This window comes from Drosophila albomicans, chromosome 2L (assembly GCF_009650485.2).
Source record: "Drosophila albomicans strain 15112-1751.03 chromosome 2L, ASM965048v2, whole genome shotgun sequence".
NCBI lineage: Eukaryota > Metazoa > Arthropoda > Insecta > Diptera > Drosophilidae > Drosophila > Drosophila albomicans.
Window position 1 is genome coordinate 14,894,601 of NC_047628.2, and position 24,123 is coordinate 14,918,723.

Here is a 24,123-nt window from a genome sequence, read left to right on the forward strand (position 1 = left end):
AACTGAAATCTGACTTTTGTATCTCTGACACCAAAAGAATGAAATCCTGCATCGCTCGCTCAGCTGCTCTCTGAGTCACAAACTCACATTTACAACAGGAAGTGCCTTACCTCGATTTAATAATCTGCAGCTCATCTGCTGCACACAACATTCAACTACATCTAATCACCCTCAAAGTACTCATTATATCGTTGATATCTGATACTTGTGCCTTGCCTATCAGTTTGATAGGCAATCATGAAGTGCCTCAATAAGTTTCTATTTATACGCTATGACGCTATAGGCGAATGTTTTAAAAATAAACTGAACTACTTGTAAAAGAAATTAAATTTAGTGAAGACCAAAGATTAATTTATTTGCTTTTATTTTAAAAAAGTCTACTAATTACCAATATCAATTGTTCATTTATCATTTCCCAAGTATAGCTTTATATCGTTATCTATAATTACTTGGCAATTTTTTATCTTCTTCAATTAATTGTCAAGTTAAATAAATATGTTCTTAGCTCATTTGTCACAATTTTTGTTTCTACCTAATTTGTAGATTATAGTTTAAGCACAAAAATATAATTGACAAACTATGCTGAATAATTAAAAAGTGCTTATTAAATATGGAGGAAAATTTAATACAATTTCTAATTGTTAAGTGTATATGTAAAATATACTTTTAATATTATCCTTCTTAAAGTTGATTTATCACAAAATTCTTTGCAATGAAAATGGCTACGAAATGTATTTTAAATATTCCCTAAAATAATGTGATAAGCTGATTTATTCATTTTTTTTTACCTTTTTCAAAAAGTTGTTCTAAATTTTAGGTATTGTTTTGAATATTCTGTAAAATATTATAAAAGACTAATCTAGTTATTTTTTGTACCGCTCTTCAAAATGTATTTCAAAATTTTAAGTTTTGTTTAAAATATTCTATAAAATATTTTAATATAATAATTTATTTATATTTTGTTTTTTTTTCTGTTTTTTTAAATGTATTTCTAAATTTATAGTTTTTTTTTTAGACTAATCTCTTTATTTGTTGTGCCTTTTTCAAGAAGTATTTCTAAATATTTATTTGTTGTTTCCCTAAAATAATAAAATAGATTATTTTTTTAATTTTTTGTACCTTTTTCAAAAAGTATTTAAAAATTTGAATTTTCGTTTTCAATATTCCATAAAATATTATAATAGACTGTTCTATTTATTTGTTGTACCTTTTTAAACAAGTATTTCTAAATTCTTAACCAAGTGTTTTAAATTGATAAAGTACAAATTAATTACAGATAGACTACTTGACTTTATGACAACTTTGTCTTTCAATACAACTCCATACAAATTTAAAAAAAAAAAACAAATCCTTAAATGTACAACCTTTAACACTTAATTCGCTCTATTTCTCCATTATTTAAAATCATTCAATCTTTTGCTTGAGCTTAAGTTCCTTTTTTTTTTTGTTGTTCAGGAAAAGTGAAAGAATGTAATTTGTTTACAGTGACAACTCCATAGTTTGTTGTTTTTTTGTATAGGCAACCTTTACTGTAGTCAAGAAGCTGTGAATTATTTGACGCTTTTCATTTCTATAGCAGCATTTTCTATTCATAGCTCCCGCTCTCATTTTGTCTCTCGCTTCTGTTTTCCTTTTTGTCTACTCTTTTCTCTACCTGTTTCCCTCTTGACCTGTCTCGTCGTCATTTGAGTTTTGCGCTATTCTGTTCTTTGTTTTGCGAGGCGCGCTGCAATTTGTCACTTTTTGCACTCGGCATGTCCTTTTGCTGTCTTGTGCTGTCCTGTTTCGACACTTGAGTCCTTGCGCCATATTAAAATTTGTGTGTTTGGCGTTGACATTTCAGCTTGATTCGAGAATGGAATTTGTTAATTTCGCATCGCAGTCAGGTGTGCTTAAGCTTTTCGAAATTAAATTCCAACTAACTTTAAGATCGAGTTCACGCCCAAGAAAAAGACGCAGTCGAAGACCCAAACTCAAAACCCAACTCAAAAAACTTATCGCTAAATTAGCGTGCCAAAGTTTTTAGATTGCGACACTTGGCAACCCAACAAACAAACAAACAAACAAGCTAAAGCCGAGACTAGACTAGATAGAGGAGAGTTATACTACATAGAAGGAAAACCCAACCTGAGTGGGAGGGAGGCAGGGTTGAAAAATGCTTAAGGAAAAACAATTTTGCATGAAAAATGTGCGCGACGCGCAGACGGACAAAACGAAGGGCCATAAATTTTCGTGGTAGACAAGCAGCAAAAAAGAGGAGAACAACAACAACAACAATAACAACAAATAGGAACTGGAAAGGAAGATGAAGGATGTTAGTCAGGATGTGGTCAGGATGAGGTTGCCTCCCCTGCTATGTTTTACATTTATTTGGCCAACAGATATGAGAGAGAGCACTCTTTACTGTCTTAGGTGTGTATCTTTAATAAGTATCTCTGAGCATTCTAATAATCTTCCTCGACTATGACATATGAAGGTGTTTTCTGCTAAGTTCCATTTCACGCCTACTTCCTACTCCGCTTAATATATGCAAAAGTAAATGATTTATTTGCTACTAGAATTTCATGATTCCTTTAAAGGCACTTTGCATTGAAATTCAATATGTAGTTCTTTCTAGGAATTTACACAAATAAATAATAAACAAATACTTCAACGTACAGTGAACTCTGTCGTTGCCAACAGTTGCTAAGTTTTTATGTAAATATTCAATTCTAAAAAAATATTATAATTCCTTTCCATAAAATATTAAATCAAATAATACCATACTTAATAGTATATTACTATTTAATAACCAATTACTAATTCAACACAATTTTTATTTTTATTGAAGTGGGATATTTGTTCAAAATTTGTTGATTTTTTGCTTTTCATATTGGCACACTTCTTAAAGAATAATTTTCTTGTAATCTATAAAATCAAAGTCTTAATAACAAGTCCCAATTAATGTCAAAGTCTATCTACTAAAGGACAATTCATTATACAATTCCCGGTGAGCAACAATTAAATTTCTAGTTGTAATATAACTATAAATGCTTAGTTCAAATAGCATGTAAATATTTACAAAATTTATTAGAGATAAGCAACAATTTCGAGTGTCTCTAGACATGTGATAACTGCAAATTGATATCAAAGAAATTCCCCTAGGTGCACATAGAGAAATAAAAGTTAGCTTAGTTCATAAATGAACTAAGATTTGAACCAAACGAAAAGCAATCAAAAGCAAATGGAATAGCTAATAATAACAAATTGTAAATAAGTGTTAAGAAATACTAAATTCTAAAATCATAATTCCTGATTGTAATCGTATTATTTTATTGTAATCGTATTATTTTATTCAGATATGCAAAGGTATACTTTAGAGTATAAGACTTAGGCAAATGATAATCTATACTAAAGGAATTCCCCTTTGTGGGAAAAACGCTTTAAATTAATTAAATTTAAGACCGAAACGGAAATGTAAACTCCTGAATTGAAACCTACTTTCTAAATATGTAAATCGAAATTGTTTATACCTCATTCTCAATTCAAGACTATATTCGTTATACAATATATTTATGGCCAAAGTGTTCTTTAGAGAATCCAAAGCTTAGATAAGTTATAATGTAAATGCAATATATACAATATATACATTATGCCTCAATGGGAAAAATGCATCAAGACGGAAAGCAGAATATAAAATCTCAATTTTCAGATTTTTAAATCTTAAATCAATATTGTTTTTTTATTTAATAGAAAGATGATAAACATTCTCAATTCAAGAGTGCACTCGTTTTACACATATTCATGGCAAAAGTATTCTTTAGAGAACCCAAAGCTTAGATAAGTTATACATTATACCACAATGGGAAAAAGCATTAAATTCAAGAAACAAAGTCGGAATTTAAAATCCTAAATTGTAGCCAAATTCAAGATTTGTAAATCTTGAATGAAAATTGTTTCTACGTAATATAAACATGATAAACATTCTCAATTCACGACTGCACTCGTTTTACACATATTCATGGCAAAAGTATTCTTTAGAAAACCCAAACCCTAGACATTTGATAACAGCAAAGTGATACTAAAGAAATTCCCCTTTATACCATAGAGAGAATGTCGGTTACTCACCTTTTGTGCCTTGCAAGTGACGTTGATGGACTGAACATCGTGGGTCTGGTGTCGCTGCTCCCCGATGCACTGGCCACAGGCTGGCATCTTGCAGTTGAGACAATATTGAGAGAGGGTTTCCTCGTGCTCCCCGCACACCGATTCCCGAGCCTGGGCAGCGCCACGTGGCTTCACAAGCGTGTGCTTGGCCAGCGGACCACGAGCTGGGTGACAGAGTTCGCGACACTGATCGCAATAGCGGATCTCGCACTGCTCGCAGATGAGGGAGGCGACCTTGGGATCCGTTTCGCACATTTGGCAGCGCAAAGCTTCGCGGGCACAGAAACGATCCACGATCGCCTCCATGGCGCGGTATGTGGGCAAATTGCGTACGCCGCCATCGTCGAAGAAGACGAGTTTCCGGCACAGCGGACACGTCAAACAATATGCCGCACCCGGTGGCGCCACCACCGAACCTTGCAACAGTCCCTGCAACTGCCCGGTGCCCGCATACGACACGGGACGCGATGTGTTGGAGCAGCAAACGACTCCCGAGTCCGCCTCACTGAAGATGCTCACTTTATCGGATTGATCCTGATCCGAGGTGACGCTCTCGCTTCCGGTGGCCGAGCTTGCGGTGCTCGCCGCCGAGCTGTGTGAACTATGTCGTGTGCCTGGAGCTCCTCCGCCAGCTGCTCCCCCTGGTCCTCCTCCTACTCCTGTGCCCTGCTGTCCATTCACAGCGGAGACTCCTCCGGGTGCCACGCCTCCATTGGCGGTACCAGCTGGACCTCCGGGTGTGTAGGGTGTTTGTATGTCGAGAGCACAGCCCAGGCAGAGGGCGTGGAAGCAGGGCAAGAGCACGGGATTCGCATACAGCTGCTTGCAGGTGGGACAACGTAGTTCGTCCTCCATTTTATTTAGTTATTAATATTGTTTTGCCAATTGGGATAGCACACACACACTGACACTTTTTGCACTGACTGTCAACTGTTAATTTGCACTCAGAAAATTCAGCGTTGATTACGCATTTTTAACAGTTGCTTTTGCTTTTCTTTTCTTATTTTCTTTGAACACTCAAATTCTTTTGCACGCAATTTTCTTGGTAAACACGCGCCTTTAAATTTCCGTTGAATTTCGTCACTGAAACAAATTCGTCCGCTATTCGCCTGCAACACGTCCGCTCGCTGTAAAGGTTCGTCGTAGACTAAACTGTTAAGCAGCTGTTAAGTTGGCTGCATGCCGCCACGCAAAATGCACGCTGTTAAGTTTAACAGGCGCATGCATGTTCGCTTACAACCGCAACCGTTGACGAACGAACAACTTGACGAAGCAACACATAACAGCACAACGAACAATTCGTTGAATTCAAATTTTCTTATCACTGTTAATAGTTGTGTTTTAGAAGTGCTGCAACTCAGATAATGATAAGCAAACACTTAATTAATCAAACGCCAATTGACGTGAGATGTAAATGAAGCAACAAACTACAAACGTTGTAGTGGAGAGGTGGCAAGGCGTCAATTTTCAAATGTTTGATAAGTAGTTGATTTATAGATAACATTTGAATAATGAACAAATGAACAATTGCGTAATTAGAATAATTTGTTATGGATATTTATTAAGTTATCATATAGAGTGACCATCGAAAGCTCTGATAATCTATCACATTCAGATAATCAAGAATAGATATGTATGTATAAGCAGTAAGTTACTAAAGTCTAATATTATAGAAAATTATTATAATGAATATTTAGTGTACGTTTTCTTACTATTAAGAGTGCCGAATATCCCAACAAACCAGTGTTGCCATTTTAGCCTATTTCAGGCTAGATCTAGCCTATTTTTAAATGATCTAGCCTATAAAATTTGTAAATAGCCTATAGCCATAAATCTAGCCTATTTTTAAAAATAATTTAGCATATTTTTTAATGTATTTGTGACCAACGAAAAATTTTAATTTTGGTGTTCAATGTTTTGCTGGTTCTTTTTTGCCGATTCTTACGTGAACTTAATTCATATGATCGTGCTTTCTGATCGATAGACTTTTTGGATGGTGCGATATGTTATCGCATTATGTTATGTGATGAAGAGCAAGAACCGGAAATAAGGCAGGTTTGCGTTAATTTTGTGAAACGATTAATAATGCAACTCCGTGAAAGGTACGAATAAGCTGCAGTTGATTAGATTATCACTATATTTATAATACACTTTTCCATTTTAGACTTCCTGACAACTTCAATATTTTAAAGAAGGTCAATATGTTTGCAGTAGATAATATACTGCGACCCCACAAAAATATATTTGATTTCATAAATATTTTTGAATATTTTAAAATAACTGATATCGGTAAATTAAAATCTCAATTGGACAAAATTCACCTGATAAAATGGGAAAAAACAGAAGAATCGATGCAATTTTGGGCAGAGGTGCTAGCGTATAGAGACGCAGAAAACAACAACCCCTTTAAGGCGCTTGCATTATTTGCCATCCAGTTGTTTTCCCTGCCATGGTCCAATGCAGAGGTGGAACGAGTGTTCAGCCAAATGAACATATTGAAGTCAAAATTGCCCAATAAAATGGCATTAAAAAGCTTGAATGTAATATTGAGCATAAGGTTTGTTTTTAAATTGTGTCAAACTTATTTATATTTTAATAATAATATATTTCAATGTTACAGATATGGGTTACGAAGACACAATGAATGCTGTCATACCTATTCGTTGCCACAAAAGTATCTTGCCCAAATTAAAAACAAAGACAAATATTTGAATGACGGGGAGAACGACGATATTGAAAGTTTGTTAACGTGTTTAATATAATAAAAACATGAAAATTACTTTAATTTGGCGATATTATTGGATTTTAATATATAGCTCATTTTTCAGCATATTTTTCTGAATTTTAGCCTATTCTAGCCTATTTTTACCCAAAATCTAGCCTATTTGCGAGCTCAATACCTGGCAACACTGCAACAAACATAATGTACAAATGCTTGGTACAAATGTACCGAATGTTGGAACTCAACTAGACCGCGAGCTGTTAACATTGACATGTTGAGTTGTGCCGCCGCTCGAACATGTTCGATTGCGTTGTGTGCGCTGCAACCGAATTTGTTGCGCGCGCCAAGAATCTTAACATAAATTTGTTGTTGCTGCTACTGCAGCGTTTGATGCATTGTTATTGTTGTAAACCGAAATTCGTTGAAATTTGGAAATTGATCGTGAATCGTGTGCGATGACAAGAAATGTTAACGTTTGCATTTTGTAGGCCACAACGCGACACTTGTTTTTTATTTTCGGGACAATTACCTGTGCCAGATAAAAGGGCAGCAGTAGAGAGACATAGAGAGAGAGAGAATGAGAGAACTGATAAGAAGCGGGAAACGAAGTCAATCGTCAGAGTGTTATCGATACAAATACAAATATAAACAAATTGATGCATGCCGTGTATTCGTGTTGAACTGCAGGTAAAGCAGAAAGCCATGAGTTTGCCCAGCTAAGTTAATCATAGCCAACAGGTAACAACGGCAACAACAACAACAGGTAACTGATAAGGCAAGAATCCATCCATATGGCCGAAGAGGTGTCAGATCAACAGCAACAGCAATAACACAACAAATATGATTAGATCCAAGCGTTGCGTCTGTTTGCGTTTTGGTTGTTATTCTTGTTGTTGTTTGTCATCGTCGTCGGCAAGTTTATTTAGACATCGAATCAGGCATTGGACGAAAGCCAGAGGCAAACAGAACCGCCAACCAAATGTGAATCGATAGACTCAACAACAACGGCAACAACGACGCAATCATGACAGCAACAACAACCACAACATCACCATCGCCATCGACAGCAACAACAACAGCAACAAAAACGTGCGTAATCCGTTTGACTTAATAAGCCACGCTCTCAATTTGTGTTTGCTGTCCGCAGACGTCAGCGTGCGTGCGAGCGAGACAGCCTGAGCGCAGCACATGTCAAGTGTTGAGCAGGCGAATGCGTCGAAAAGGAGAGCGTGAGAGTGCGTGAATGTGTGAGTGCGTGTGTGTGAGTGCAAGCGAGTGAGACGATTGACCACATGCTTTGCAAGAGGAGACTAGACAATGGGAGTTGGGGCTAAGCAATACCTGATTTTAGTTTTGTTATTTTTTTTCGGTTATGCTTCGCACTACTAGTTGCCCCCTTCCCCTCTTAGCTATCGACACATTGCCTATGCAAATATTGACATGCAATGTGTTGTTGTTCATATGCGTAATTTGCCTCAATTTATGAGTTGGTAAATGTTTGCTTTAACTGTCGTTGTCGCTGTAGCTGTTGCCCCACCAATACTGACCCCCCTCTCCATTCTTTCATCCCTCGATGATCCGTCGTCTCCTTCTAAAGCAGAGGCGCCTAATTGCTTGTATTTGTATTGTTATTATTGATTTGAGTGGATTTTTACAAGGTGCGAGAGAATCAGGGCCAATTATGACTGACTAGATTCTACCCTGGTATTATTGAAAGACAACTTTCGTTAATAGAGTTGTATTAATTGCATTATTATACTGTTCAGCACTAAGCTGAAATCTATAGAAAATAGTCGACTAGTAAATACTCTGTAAATATTTTTGTGGTCAAGTGAAAAATGTACTAAAAAACCCCTAAAATGAAACGCACTACTCGAATGATAAATATAGTGAACATTTCTACATAGAAAACACCCAAGTTTTTATATATCGTACTTTAAATTTGTACCTTTATAAAGTATTACTTACACTATATTACAATATTTACAATAATTAGTTCGCTCTATCCAGAAACTATTAAACTATTGAGTTACCTATCTTTATCAAATTCTCATATTATTTATACACAGATCTGTTATGAAATGTAATACAAAACAAATCAATATATAATCTTTATACTCTGTTCAAGTGCACACAAAACTCCATTCTTTAGTATTTCAAGTGTTAATATTCGCAGTTTATTACGAAGTATTTTCCCCTCTTTTATGTATTTTTAACTATTTCTCAACTGTTAAATAGACTTCCTTCCGGTTCATATGCATGGTGAATAAAGGCTCAACTGCCGGTCATAACTCACAGCGAATAGTTGGAAAATATTTAAAAACTTTTAACACATTTTCGGCGTCGTAAGACCGCCAAAATCCCAGTTACACTTTCGCACCCTTAACCAACAAGCAGCAGCATAAGCCCTTCTCTTCATCTTCCCCCCTTTTGCCTACGTAAAAGGTTTTGGCCCGCTTTAAGGCCATATATCATGTCGTGTTACCAGTCGCCAGTCGCCATCATGGCCAAGGACATTCACAATATGCGCGCATGCATAAAAACGCAATAATAACAGCCGAAAATTCACTCGTACACACACACACACACATACGCAATCCCACTCACACACGGACACCCTTTCTCCCTTTGAAAGGGAGTATTACTTTTGGTCACCGCGGGTGTTAAACTTTTTTCTCTCTTTTTTTTCCCTTCACTTTTTTCAGAGAGTTTCGCAAAAATAAAACAAAATAGAAGAGGAGCTCACTTTTTTGAGCGCTTTGTGGAAACGTGTTCACGTGAGTGTGTGTGTGTGTGTGTATGTGTGTAACATGGAGCTATCCTTTTACTTGGCAACAGCTAACGGTTCTTTCATGCGTTTGGCTGTGTTGCAAGCGGCAACTGCGGCTGAACGAGAACCAGAACCAAAACCAAAAGCAGACGCGTAGCAACGTCCACCAAATCCGTCCCCCCGTGCCTGACCAACAACAACAACAAAAAAACAACAACATTAACATCAACAACAACAACACAACGACATGCGAACTCAACTATAATAACTAGCTAAAGTGAAGTGGATTCTTTGGGGTTGACTAACACCATACCCTGTAAGTACACATATGACTTATAGAAATATTGTCTTGAGTTCGATGTAATTTCTTAAGCAATATTATACCAAATGTGCTACAGAAAAAATTGTCTTGGGTGTCATATAACTTTTAAAACAATTTATTCAAAACTGTTTTGTATTTAAATTTTACATATTCTTCAAATTTGTAAAGCTTTAAAAATATATTTAAATTGATAATATAATTTTCGATTTTAAAAAATGTATTTATTTCAAATTATTTTTGTAAATATTATATATCTGCCTTCTTTTCTTACTCTTCATACATACCTATAAGAATACTTACCTTCTTTATTCACAATTCCAGTTCAATATCCACTATTGAGCATATTATTAATGCAAGTCTTAATTTCAATTAAATCTTTGCTTGAGTTTAATAGAATTTAAAATTTATATAAAATTACAACATTTCAAATTTCACTTTCTTAGCAATAAAATAATTATTTATTGGTTTTTATAATTTGTACACTTTTTATACTTTGTAAAATTGTTACTCTATTTTTTCTTAGCCAAGTTCGTATTGCTCAAATTGCTACAAAAAAAAAAAAAACTCAGAAAAAAATTACTTCTTTATGTTAAAAATTTGGTTGTGTTCCCTTTGACAAGTAAATACTCAGAAAAAACTAAAATTACTTCTTTATGAATTTAATTAAATTTGGTTGTGTTCCCTTTGACAAGTTAATTAAATATTTCATATACTTTCGTTGGACAACATTCCGTACTTCGATAACAAAAAAATACAGGGTATGCGAAATAACAATATGTAAAAAGTTTAAACAAAAATGGAGTTGCCTTGTTTTCCCCCGCAATGCATTGTGAGGGGAGGAGGGTAAGGCATGCCACAGGGATGCATGCATATAATAAAAACTCTTTTTTTGTGCGCCCCCAGGCGAACAGTTGTTGCTCCACTGATGCTGCCCCCTGCTCCAAGTGCTGCTTCATGGTTGATGCTGATGTTGTTGTTGTCTGCTTGGCGGGCAGGATAACATCGCCAAATGAGATTAGGAAGGACATTCGCGTATTTAACACAAAGACAAGAGACAGAGGCAGCGACAAAGAGAGTTGAATAGAGCTTGGTGCAGCTGTTGGGGCAGCAACCAGTAGGATATCCTGGCAGCCTGTTATGTCGAGTACAACCACAGGCGGTCCAATTGGGAAGCAACTGGGCAACTGGTCACCGAGTCGGAGTCAGAGTTGAGTTTGAGTTTCGCTTCACTGGGCCGCTCTGTGGCTTGTGGCATGCGAGAAGCATCCATGAAGAGAGCGAGAGAGAGCGAGAGAGAGAGAGTGAAAAGAGGAGCGACGTCTGCTAATATTGGGCCCCAAGTTTAGCGCCTCTGTTGTCCTTGCAGGAAGTTGCAACAGTTTGAGGCAGTGTAATTGCTTTTTTGTTTGTCGCTGCGAGCGAGTTGTGGCATCGCCAGATATCACAACACTTTCGGGGTTGACTGCAGAAATTTTTAATTAGATTTTTTGATTCTTTTTTTCTACTCGTAATTTTCGTTCTTTATTTTTTTTTGTATTTGTAGCCCGAGGTTTATTTTCGTATTTTTAGCAAATGACACTCGCGTTAAATGGGGGATTTTTTTGTCCATTTTTTGGATTTTCTTTACAGAGATGGGGAAACTTTGGTGGGGCTTTCCCAACGAGTTAAAACACTGCTAACGCGAAAGTTATGAGCCATGACAAATTGCTTGGCGTTTATTTGGTTGACTTTCTTCTAACCAAGTGGTAAAGTTAATTCCACTTTTGGTTAACGATAAGCTTGGCCGCTCAAATGCATAAATTTGGCCAAGACTGTGAAGATGTCTTGGCCAAATTTATGGAAGATTAAAAAAAAAATCGTGAACAAATTATTATTCGATAGCAATGAACATTTTGGTGTATGAGTTGCTTCTGCAGCCAGTTCTTTTTTCGTACAAAATTGATTTGATAATTCGTAAATAGTAGAATTGAAAAGCATAAAGTGAAATTTAATTAAACACTGCAAAAAATATGTTTAAAGGAAAACTTTTAATGTTCACCTAAAATGTATATTACAAATAATATTATACATAAAGAAAAACATGTAAATTGAAAAGTATATTCCAAATAGAATCTTTATTTAGGAACTTTTAGATCTTACAAAAAACCTTGAAATAAGATTTTTAGGTTGAAAAATCTTAAAACAATATTGTGTTCTTCAATCATCGTTTGAAGTTAATCTTCTTTTAAGCTCGAAAAGATATCAAATTTAAGAATTTTGTCATCGTTTCTTCAAATTTTAGAATTCCCTTCTTTAAATATTTATTAAATATTTTTCGATACTTTTTACTTGATGACCCAATAATTTTGAACAATTTTTCTCATTGTGTTAACAGTTACTAATGGTTCACACTGGAGGTCAAGTACTCCAAGTAACAAACTCATTATTAAAGGGCAACTAACCAGCTTTTGATGTGCACTATAAATTCTCAGATGTCGAAAAGGTAATTGAAAATTTACAACGTTTTCTTATGTGAGAAAGAGCAGCAGTATTTGTGTTGCAGTGGCAAGCTACAGAGCATCAATTATAAATGCACTCGATAAATTATTGCCAAGAATTAACTCGGCTTTCAGGCACATCAACAGCAACCACAAGTGCAACCAACTACCGCATAGAGACTGGAATATACCTAAATACATACATATGTATATGTTAGTTACACATATCACATACCTGACTAAGTATTTGCTGTGTGTATTTATACAAAAGATTATTTAGCCAAGAGAGTTTGGCCAAACAAACTGCAGAAAAGTTTCTGGCCAAGTTCTTGCATACACTTACGGAATGTATAAAAAAGTTAAGAAGTTAAGAATGAACTTTTCAGGGTCTGAGAAAGTAAGTCTTAAAGATTGTATATTGTGAATTTTAACTAAAATTAATCATGCATAATTATGGGAATTTTATTTTAGTGCAAACTTTATTATATTGATTGTTATCCGATTTTAAATTGTAAGATTCAAAGAAATGCTTTTAATTTTAAAGTGCTGTGAATAGAGTTTTATATATATTTAAACATGAATCTTTGTAGGCATTATTTTTAATTTAACGTGTATATTTAACACTGTCAGATGCTAAGTTATCATTATAAAATTCGAATGATTTTATTTTTTTTTTTAAATTCTTGTTTTGTAATGTAGACAAAAATTAATCAATTCACTTTTCACTTATTTTTATTTTTTACAATACAACAATATTTTTGTATTAGTCTAGTGAAAAAAAAATTATAGCATTATTTTTGTATGAAAAAAACGCCTTTTGCAACCGTCTAAGTTTAGGATGTAATACTATATCGATATTCCAAATCTAGCTATCAGTATATTTTAGTATTTTTGCGAAATATTTTTGGTAAGTTTATAGCATATTTTATTTTTTAATGGGTAGTGGGTATCTCACAGCTTTCTCATAGCTTCCTAACTTGTTAAAATTATAAACTAAATAATTGTAAGCGTATTTCAGCTTCGTCGTCTAAGAGAACTTCTTTATTTCTTCCTTATGATTTTTTTTTTTGGCAAGTTCTTGTTTTATTTTTCAGTTCTTATGCTTACTTATAGATGTATGTATTTGTGTGTGCATCTTTGGTGTGTGTGCTTGAGTGTGTGTATGTGTGCGGATGTTTGAGTGTTGCTGTTAAGCACTTCCGCTTGGCTGCTTCTCTGACATGCGTTGCACGTTGCCAGCTGTCGTGGCACAACATGAGCCAACGCTTGCCCTGCCCCAACAATTGCAGCTTCCTTTAGCACCTTTTGGCTTCTGACAGCTTGTTGAAGCCCTCCCAAGCTTGTTCAAGCGTTTCTCTGCTCCTTCCCTTCTTAGCTGCCAAGCACCCCCAGAGAGAAACTTGGTTTGATTTTTCATTAAGTTTTTCAGGTGAAGCGCATTTGCTTTACTGCTTGTTTTTCTTTCTCTACCCACTTTTGCTCTTTCTCCCTTTCTGTATCGTTAGTTACAATTATTTTCAATTAGCAACCAACATGACGTCCTTGCACAGGATCCCAGTCATCTGTGCATCGGTATTTCTGTGTGTGTGTGTGCTCTCAGCAAATTGAGAGCAAATTCTATTGAACTACGAGCATTTCAGCGTTTTGCTCATTTCCTGTTTGGCTTTTCTTGTGGTTCGTTCATCTTATGTGCAAAAATGCAAAATAAATTATTCAGTAGCTGTGCATTACGTAATTCTTGAGCAGCAACTTGCTCTGCATTTTATTATAATCAATGTAGAATTTTTAGGTTAATAAGACAAGACCAAAAGAGAACAAGAAAGAGAGGTGCAGTCGAATGTGCTCGACTAAGAGATACTCGATATGCATAATGAATAAGAGCACAATTTTAAAATATACCAAATTAATATACCAAAAATAATAAATTACACCAAATTAATATATATATCTAGAAATACTAAAATATATACCAATGATTTTGTTTGGTATATTGATATAGTACAATATTAAAAATATACCACATAGTACTGAATATACCAAATTAATATACCAAAATACTAATATTATGCCAAAGAATATAACAACGACTTTAGTTGGTATATTGACATAGTACAATATTAAAAATATACCACAGAGTACTAAATATACCAGATTGTGAGCCAAAGCAACTAAAACCCGATTGCTGTAGGCGTTTTTATACCCGCTACCCATAGGGTAGAAGGGTATTATAACTTTGTGCCGGCAGGAAATGTATGTAAAAGGTAGAAGGAGGCATCTCCGACCCTATAAAGTATATATATTCTTGATCAGCGTCAACATCCGAGACGATATGAACACCTAGATCTCAGAGACTATAAGAGATAGAGCTATAATTTTTTTTCGACAGCATTTGTTATGTTTGCACGCAGATCGAGTTTGTTTCAAATTTTTGCCACGCCCACTTCCGCCCCCGCAAATCAAAAAAATTGAGTTAGCTAGAGTTACGAATTTTGGTATATACAATAATTAATGTAGTAGTTATGATTCCTGAAAATTTGGTTGCGATCAGATAAAAATTGTGGAAGTTATTAAAGAAATACTTTTGTATGGGCAAAAACGCCAATTTACTATGGGTCTGAGTTGCTTTGGCCGACAATCTGGTACATTGTGCCGTTTATGGTATATTTTGAATGGTGTACTATATCGATATACCAAACATACCATTTGGTATATTTTTAGTATTTTTTAGTATTTTCGGTATATTTTGAAAATTATACCGCAATATTTTGCCTTTATTAAAAATGGGTAGCGGGTATCTCACAGTCGAGCACACTCGACTGTAACTTTCTTACTTGTTTTGCCATACAAAAGTAATTCTTTATTAACTTCTACTCTTATTATCTTATCACATCACTTCATCATATGGGTATTGGGTATAACAAGACAACTCTCAGTACATATGTATACTATATTATCGAGTTAACTACAAAATTTAAAAATAAAAAAAACTTATATTTGTTTGCAATTTTTGTTTCACTTATTTTAAAAGCACGAAACTAAATTAATGTTTTCTACATTATACCTCTTTTATGCCACACATTAAATGATATTCTTTCATCTTTATATTCTCCAAGTTGCTCTAAAAAATACATAATATTGCTTCAAAAGTGACCGCAAACAATGAGAGTAACAAAATACGAGCAGTTGAGCTAAAAGCTCAGAATAATTTTGAGCTCAACTTCAATGGGGTTGAAAAAGTGTAGCGTAATTAAATGTTTTTGAGGTCTGGCCATATGAGATGTTGAATATTTGGTTGCATCCCAATGCAAAGAGGAGAGATCCACAATGCAGAACAAAGCAAAGCACACGCACTTTGGGGAAACCAGATGCAATTATGAAATTTTAGACATTTTGATGTACTGAATGTCTGCGAGAATGTTGCAACCATCCACCCCCACATCACATGAGACGCAGCAGCTGTAGTTTCCTTTTTGGAAAGTAGAGACAACAGGATGTGGGAATAGTTGTAAGGGATATGCCATTTAAATACTCGCTCAGCATAAGAACGGGGTGCTTTATTGTTCATGGGGTGCTCTGTAGTCTGGCCTTAATTAAATTGTTTGCAAGTCAAATTATGAAATCGGATATTTTAGACGTTTAGCTTTTTTTGGGGCAGCTCCCCAAAGTGTAGAATAGAATTCAAGTTAGAGAAACAAAAAGAACATTTTCAAACACTTTTGAGAGTCTCTCTATTTATTTCAATACTCTATTCTTATTTTATTTTGTGAAGATGACACTTTAGTCTTTTCCAAACTTAAACCTCCCACTTCCACTATCCATTAATATAACAAAATCTTTAACTATTTTTAGGTTTAACGCTTTCAAAAATCTTGGGCGCAAAATTCAATTTATTTTGAAAAGTGGCTTGCTTGATCAATTTTTCAGTTAATTAACTATTTCTTTGAGTTCCATAGCTTTCTCATAACTGCTTGCTCCCCAAAAGTATGCAATTTAAACGAAATATTTCGAAAACAATGAACATTCGAAAATCCTCCCATTGTTGCCTGTAGTTCGTTATCGTTCTTGTTGTGGTTACCATTATTGTTGTTGTTATTCTTGTTGTTGTTGTTGGCTGCACAAACAACTGGAACAAAACAATGTGAGTAGCAGAAGAGTCTTAACCCCATACGTACCAGCTTACCAGCACTTGAGCCAAACCACAAAAACAAAGAAAAAAAAAACTAAACAAGTTTGCTGCCATCTCCTCCCCTTTTAACACTTTTGCCATTGCCCATTTCTCATTCAGATGCAAATCCGGCGGCAAATCTTCAAATGACTTCGATTGGTTTTGCTGCTGGTTGGTCTCTCGTTTGGAAAGCCGCTTTTGTTTTGGAACATCAAATCCTGGTTAGGCAACTACTCTACCCTGCCTTCTGCCAGAGGGTGTGCTGTTATCACTTGCTCTGCAGCCTCATGTCTTCACAGCTTCACAGCTCGAGAGAACAGAGCACAGCATGTAGAACATGTAAATGGCCGCCATGTCTCCCTCCAGCAAAACAATGGCGAGCAAAAGCATTTTAACGAATTTATTTCACAACAGAATTGAGGCATGTTTAAGTTGCACTTGAGCCTTAGCTGGTGTGTGTGTGTGTGTGTGAACTTATGAGAAGCATTTTGGCCAAAGCCAAAGGCTGTTGCCAACAACACCCAATTTCCGCTTGGTCAAGTGACATGATTGATGTTTTGATGATGCTGCAGGCCTGATACTGACTCCGACTCTGACTCTGGCCACTAGCACAAACATTATAAACACCAGCAGAGTGTGGTATGACACTGACATCAAGTAGCCGACACGTTGCAGCCAAGGCATGACAAAGACATAAAAAGTCTATACAAGAAGCCGAAAACAGTTTTAGATTTGGCACATATGTATTTGACTTTAGATTTCTGATTACAAAACTATATCAAAACATTTGTATCCGCAATTAAGAGTATTTTGCTAAAGATTTGCCATTTAAAATCAAGTATCCGACACGTTGCAGCCAAAGCGTGACAAGAAGCCGAAAACAGTTTGAAACTTGGCACATATTTGACTTTAGATTTCTGATTACGAAAATGTATTTATTTCGGTTGCAACTATAGAAGAACATTCGAACACGCAATTAAAAGTATTTCCTGAAGATGTCCTATTTAAAATCAAGTAGCCGACACGTGGCAAAAAGTCTAAAAATATCTTAAAAAATCTTAAAATTGTTTAAAAAGTAATAAAATATTTGGCACATATTTGACTTTAAATTTCTGATTACGAAAATGTACTCATTTCTTTTTCAACAATATAAAAAACATTTGTAGTCGCAATTAATAGTTTTTTGCTATAGATTTCCCATTTCAAATGTTCAAAGTTCCATCTGTAAACTCAACTTTTACTTTGAAAAACAATTAGAACTGAGATTGGAATTCAAGTGGCATTGTTTTGGGGTTTTTGTGCACAAATTACGTTCTGCAAATGATTAAGTTTTTCGTTTACAAAATGACACTTTTATTTTCTTCACCACACACACACTTGTCAATTTGTGTGTATGATATTTTTTGGCAGCTTTGTGCACAACTCGTTCCTCTTTTTTGGCTCCTCCGCTGGATCCAGAGACAGAGCCGGAATCAGGCATCTGGCATTGTCAGCATGGAGAGCATTTAAATAAAATGTACTTGCAATAAATTTTGCACAGAGTGTGCGAGAGAGAGAGAGAGAGAGAGAGAACGGAACATAGTCGAGCTCTTAGTAGTACTTTAGGCTAGCCACAGGCCCTTGTCTGATTTAAATATTTAATCTGATTTTCCATTTCAATGCCTTCGCCTGCTGCCATGGAAAATTACAATAATGCTGCATATGGTCCAGACATTTAGATATGTTATGTGTGCATAGTATTTGTTTTTCTATGCCATGTTTGCTTTTTAAGTGGCTCGCCAAGCACTTGACCAATCTATTTTCTCTTTTTGGCCATTTTAATTGCACTTGGCCCGGCGACTTGCAACATTTTGGCCACAAATACAATTTACGTTTACATTATTGTTGAATAATGGCAAAATTCAGCTTTAAAAGTCTTTTAACTAACAGTTAAAACTAGCACTTAAACGAATTTGCTTCAATAAATTCACCAAAAATCCAATAAGAAGAATTAAATGTTTGCAAATGTTTTGAATATGAATTTTGGTAAGTCTTAAGGATAAGCTTTTATTTTATTTTATTGGCCTGTAGGTTGTTTAAAAGATGTTGCTTTAATTCTAATCTAAATAGTATTCAATTTGTATTGTCATTTAAAGTATACAAATGTACAGAAACAAATTAGAATTAGATGATTGCATGTTTTCGAAGGTTGACAACTTATTCTAAACTTTAAAGAAAGCTAAATCTTTGAACATTTTATTATAAATGGCAAATTATAAATGGCAAAGATAGTTAGTTAATTATGGCCTGGAATATTTAAGCCAACAATTTATTACATTGTTGCATTAAACAAATTAAATTACAAATAAATCAAAACAATAATTAACTTTTTTTATTAAATTTTTATTCTCATCATCGACTCCTTAACTAAAGCTCACCCTTGTCGACTTTTTCCATTACCCGAAACATGCTGCCGTAGAGCAATTTTTTAGCATCGATGGCAATTAAAAAGTCTAAATGATTAAATTGTGGATATGCCAACAATTCATCGTGTACAACATTTGGCAGTTTCTTGCGTAAATTTTGCACATCCTTATGGGATGTTAATTGATCATTTCTACTATAATATAAAGCAACTTTACAGTTGATGTTTTCCACATTATATTCAGGAGGATATTTTGTGCCATATTTTTTAATGTTGTCACTACGTTTCGAATAATTAAACTTATAGAAGCCATCGCTATTCAACAGCTGTTGATAGTGCTCGAGAGCTTTCAACGATGCACTATAAAAGAAATGGCTGAATATTAATGGTGTGAGTGTATCATTAAACTGTGGACCATCCAAGCCCATAACCTTCATTAAGACTTGTTTGCAGGTGTTGCGAAGAGTTGAGGTGCATAGTTTATAAAACATACGACTCCAAGCTTTACGATTTGGTGGAAATTCATAGATGCCAAATATCCGCGCCAGTTTCTATAAAGAACAAAAGAAATTAAATATATTTTATATTCATTGTGATACATATATTCAGACTTACAATAAGAATTTCAGCATAGGGTTTGATTAAACGTATGATAGGTGAACGAAGATTTTCGAAATAAGCAACCGGAGCGAGTGCTTGCAGCAGCTTAATCTTCTTCATATAACTAGGTCTGTCAGCTCCCATGGCGAATACAGCCGAAGTGCCCTGCGAGTGGCCAATATAATGCACCTGGTGGTGATCACTGATAGGAAGAATGTAATCAATCACAGCTGGAATATCGTACACGCCATGCTCGTGGAATGAAAAATCCCAAAATTGACGATCCGACGTCGCATATCTGATATGTTTACGCGAATACCGATTGCCACGTATATTCATCAGCCAAATATCGTAGCCACGATCACTTAGCAAATAAGCAAGACCACAGCCCGGTCCAGTCAATACCCAGGCGGCTGAGCTATCGCCCAGGCCATGCACCAAGAGAACGGGCCGAGCTCCATGTTTGGGAATGCGATGTATGGTCAACCGATAGCCATCATTGGTCTGAATCACATGGGTTTCCACCTTATAGCCATATTTTTCGATGAGCTCAGGCTTAAAATAATATTGGAAAATATCATTTGCAAATAATAAGTATAATAAAAAAGATAGTTTAATTAAATCAATTTGTAAAATGACATTGATTACACAAATTAATGTTAGATTTTTGATACATTTTTATATTTAAAATGCAAGACAAAACGTATAATTATATGTATCTTACTTACATTATAGAATATGCTAAATATTCAAAATATATTTATGCTAAATATTATAAATATACATTGAGTACTTAGCATATCAAGGTATGTATACTATATATTTAGCAAATATGATTCATTTAGAAGTATATTTCATTTAAATAGATTTTTAAAAGCTCATCGAATTGAAAGAATATTGAACAAATATATTTTCATATTCAATTTGAATATAATTTTGAATCTTACCGTTGTAAGCTTCGCATCTTCAAGAACGCTTGAATTGTAATGTAATTTATCCGAAAATACGAAATTTGCTTGTAACGAAAGCCAGATGAGGGCAATATATTTTCCCCACATATTAATAGTTCCTTTTGATTAGATTATCCCAGCACCTATCTAGATAAAAAATAAATAAAACAGTCGATTCGAATGGTTGCTCGTTGCACGCTCAAGTTCAGTGTCAAATCAATTGCAACACGACACAGAATCATTTGTAATGGAAACAAGTTTTAAAGGTCTATTCAATCTTGTATACCTTGATCATAATATGTTTATATTATAAATATATAATTGAATTCATATTATAAGTGTTTAATTGTTTTGAGCACATATTTTTATTTATCACAATTAATTTTAAAATTAATTTTAAAAAATATGTTTAAAAAACTTAAATTTAAGTTTTATAAATACTGCAATTTACAGTTATTACATTTTTTATTGAATGCAATGTATATTTGTTAAATCTTTAAATTCACACCGAAAAAAGTATACGCCACGTTGTTACACTTCATGTATGCTATTAGCTAATGTTACCACAGAAACTATTAGTATTTAAATCACATTATTTTGACACACTTTAATTTAATTATTCCACTAATTTGTCAATTATCTTTAGTATATTATATTTGATGCACTATTCAGTCAAGTTTAATATAATTTTCATATGTGTGAAATTTCATTAATTTTTTAAGATAATGCATAACCTTTAAAAACAAAACAGCCATAGAAACAGCAGATATACGTTTAAATCTAATATCTTTAATATATCTTATGAATTACATAAACTGTTTCGTAATAACTTATAGTATATTAATCATGGCCCGGAAATTAAAACTAAAATAACTACCATTAAACTATATTTTAAACAACTTAATTGGTTTCCTTTATATATATATATATACATTAAATTCTTAATTTTTTCAGATTAACTAAAGTTCGCCCTTGTCGACCTTTTCCATTACCCGTAACACGCTGTCGTAGAGCAATTTTTGTACGTCGATGGCAATTAAAAAGTCTATATGATTAAATTGTGGATAGGCCAACAATTCATCGTGTACAACATTTGGCAGTTTCTTGCGTAAGTTTTGCACATCCTTGTAGGATGTTAATAGATCATTTTTACCATAATACAAGGCAACTTTACAATCGATATTTTCTACCTTATATTCGGAAGGATATTTTGTGCCATATTTTCTAATATTGACAGTTGGGATTCAAATAATTAAACTTATAAAAGCCTCCGGTCAGCAAAAGCTGGTAGAAGTGTTCGAGAGCCTTCACCGATGAACCAGCCAAATAATGGCTGGTAATTATTGGAGTGAGTGTCTCATTATACTGAGAACTATCCATGCCCATCACCAGCATTAAAGCATATTTGCAGGTGTTGCGAAATGCAAAACTGCAAAGTTGATAGATCAAACGACTCCAAACTTCGCGCTCCGGTGGAAATTCAAAGATGCCAAAAAGACGCACAAGGTTCTACAATGAGTGTACAAATTCAAATTAATTATATATATTATATTGTATTGAACTCACGATAATTGTTGGTGCATGAATCTTGAGAAAATCCGTGATAGGTGTGCGAAGATTTCGGAAATAAGCCACTGGAGCGAGTGCCTGCAGCAACTTAATCTTCTTCATGTATTCGGGTCTCTCGGCCCCCATGACAAAGGCAGCCGTTGTGCCCTGAGAGTGGCCGATATAATGCACCTGTGTGTGTTCCTCACTGCGTTTCAGAATGTAATCGATCACAGCTGGAATGTCATAGAAGCCGTTCTCGTGAAATGAAAAGTCCCAAAATTCTCGATTCAGCGGAATATATTTGCGATGTTTTCGCGAATATCGATTGCCACGTATATTCATCAGCCAAATATCGTAGCCACGATCACTCAGCAGATAGCCAAGAGCAGCGCGGGGTCCACTCAGCACCCATGTGGCAGAACTGTCACCCAGGCCATGCACCATGAGAACGGGCTGCGCTCCTGGCTTGGGAATGCGGTGTATGCCGAGTACATAGCCATCCTTGGTCTCAATCTTATGGGTTTCCACCTTGTAGCCATGCTTTTTGATGAGACCAGGCTTTTGAAAACAGAAATTTGTATTTAAAAAATATAACTATTATTCAATTTTAGCATAAGCATATAATTAAAATAAACTTCTGAAATGAAATGAAATTTAAATAAATCTGTTTTATCAGAATTTCAGAAAAATATAAAATTCTTTAATTTTAAACATATTAAAACATATATATTTCAAACAATCTATTTAATATTAAATTTAAAGTTCAAAAGCTTACCGTTGTGAGATGCGCATCTTCAAGGATGCTTGCATTATATTTTAATATATCCGAGTAAACGAAATTTGAATGCAACGAAAATCCAGATGAGGACAATGTATTTTCCTAACATATTATTAGCTCAATTTAATTCAGGTAATGTTAGCACAATCGAGATCAGCTTTAATTGGCTGATTGCAAGTTCAAGTTCAGTGGCAATTCAGTTGCCATACGAAACGGAATCATGTGTAATGGAAACTAGTTTTTATACACCTGTAAAAAATCTTTTTACCGAACTGCCTTGATAAAATGTGCGAATCAGAAATATATTTGAAACGAATATCGGATACACTACAAACAAGTTTACATTAAACAACTTTTGAATCGATTCCATATTACGGGCTATAATTTGTACAGATTAATTTCAGTGCGGATCAATGGAATACACATTAAAAAAGAAAACAAAATATTGTGTTAGAAACAATGCTGATAAAGTTTCAAGTTAGATTCAGCCTTTTTCTAGCTTGTTTTGGGTTATATTACAGTAATTTTTGTGTTGGTTTTATAATATTTTTGTTATGGGATAAATTACTATTTTGATTGTACAAAAAAAAAAAAACAAATTCACAAATAATTTAGTAATGGAAATGCACAGAGCTTCAAATAAAAAAAATAAACGAAAGATTTTTTAATCATATAATAAGCATTACAAATGAACATGTATCATATTTAAGGATTGTGAAAATTAAAATATTTCTTTAGTTTTTGGCATATACTTTTTTACCGAACACCTAGCATAAAACACTATATTTAGTTTAAATTCGAAATTGGTTTTATTCACTAAGAAGGATCATAACACTTATTTACACTTCACAAGCAAAACATTTTCTTAAGTGAAAATAATATTATTAAAAAAAAATATACTTTTATCAAAGTTTTTAATTGTTATTTAACAAACAACACAATTATATACTTTTTTCAAATTGTAACCTACATGTGCTAATTTTGCTTAATCAAGATCACACTTCAAACTTTCAAGTTCAAAGTCACTCAAAAACAAGTATACGCCACGTTGCTGCGTGCGAATATTTATATAGAAAACATTGTTTAAATAACACTATTTTGACAATTAAATAATTAACTTGTTATCCTTAAAAATTTAATTTAATTGTTCTCTTTTCAGTAAACTTTCATTTTATTTTTAAATGCTGAAAATGATTTCTGATAATCCGATTAGAACTGTGTCCGACTCTCGATGAGTT

The 24,123-nt window shown here is 34.3% G+C and overlaps 3 protein-coding genes and 1 pseudogene across 7 annotated transcripts in view; 1 reads left to right on the top strand and 3 right to left on the bottom strand.

Moving 5' to 3' along the window:
- The window catches only part of LOC117563330 (E3 ubiquitin-protein ligase TRIM9), a 113,826-nt gene extending 108,521 nt beyond the window's left edge, over positions 1 to 5,305 (bottom strand). For 3 of the 4 annotated variants that reach the window (XM_034241596.2, XM_034241595.2, XM_034241594.2), the window contains exon 1: positions 4,108 to 5,303. In XM_034241596.2, coding sequence (XP_034097487.1) covers positions 4,108 to 5,001 — 894 coding nt within the window. In that variant the 5' untranslated portion in view covers positions 5,002 to 5,303. Of the gene's footprint in view, positions 1 to 4,107 lie in introns of all 4 variants that reach the window. The other variant, XM_034241598.2, reaches the window with a different exon arrangement.
- Positions 5,306 to 5,893: 588 nt separating this feature from the next.
- LOC117565073 (uncharacterized) lies at positions 5,894 to 7,052 on the top strand. Its single transcript, XM_052002437.1, has 3 exons — positions 5,894 to 6,248; positions 6,311 to 6,703; positions 6,767 to 7,052. The coding sequence occupies exons 1-3, from the start codon at positions 6,163 to 6,165 to the stop codon at positions 6,906 to 6,908; spliced, it is 621 nt and encodes a 206-aa protein (XP_051858397.1). The 5' UTR covers positions 5,894 to 6,162; the 3' UTR covers positions 6,909 to 7,052.
- Positions 7,053 to 18,976: 11,924 nt separating this feature from the next.
- On the bottom strand, positions 18,977 to 21,120 carry LOC117564340 (lipase 1-like). 2 transcript variants are annotated; one of them, XM_034243048.2, is made up of 4 exons: positions 21,065 to 21,120; positions 20,554 to 20,703; positions 19,622 to 20,161; positions 18,977 to 19,557 (listed from the first exon to the last, which is right to left on the bottom strand). In XM_034243048.2, the coding sequence occupies exons 2-4, from the start codon at positions 20,662 to 20,664 to the stop codon at positions 19,009 to 19,011; spliced, it is 1,200 nt and encodes a 399-aa protein (XP_034098939.1). In that variant the 5' UTR covers positions 20,665 to 20,703; positions 21,065 to 21,120; the 3' UTR covers positions 18,977 to 19,008. The 2 variants fall into 2 exon arrangements, with proteins under 2 accessions (XP_034098939.1, XP_051858504.1); XM_052002544.1 differs by lacking the exon at positions 21,065 to 21,120 and adding an exon at positions 20,843 to 20,916.
- Positions 21,121 to 21,514: 394 nt separating this feature from the next.
- Positions 21,515 to 23,255, bottom strand: LOC117564338 (lipase 1-like; annotated as a pseudogene).
- Positions 23,256 to 24,123: the final 868 nt, after the last annotated feature.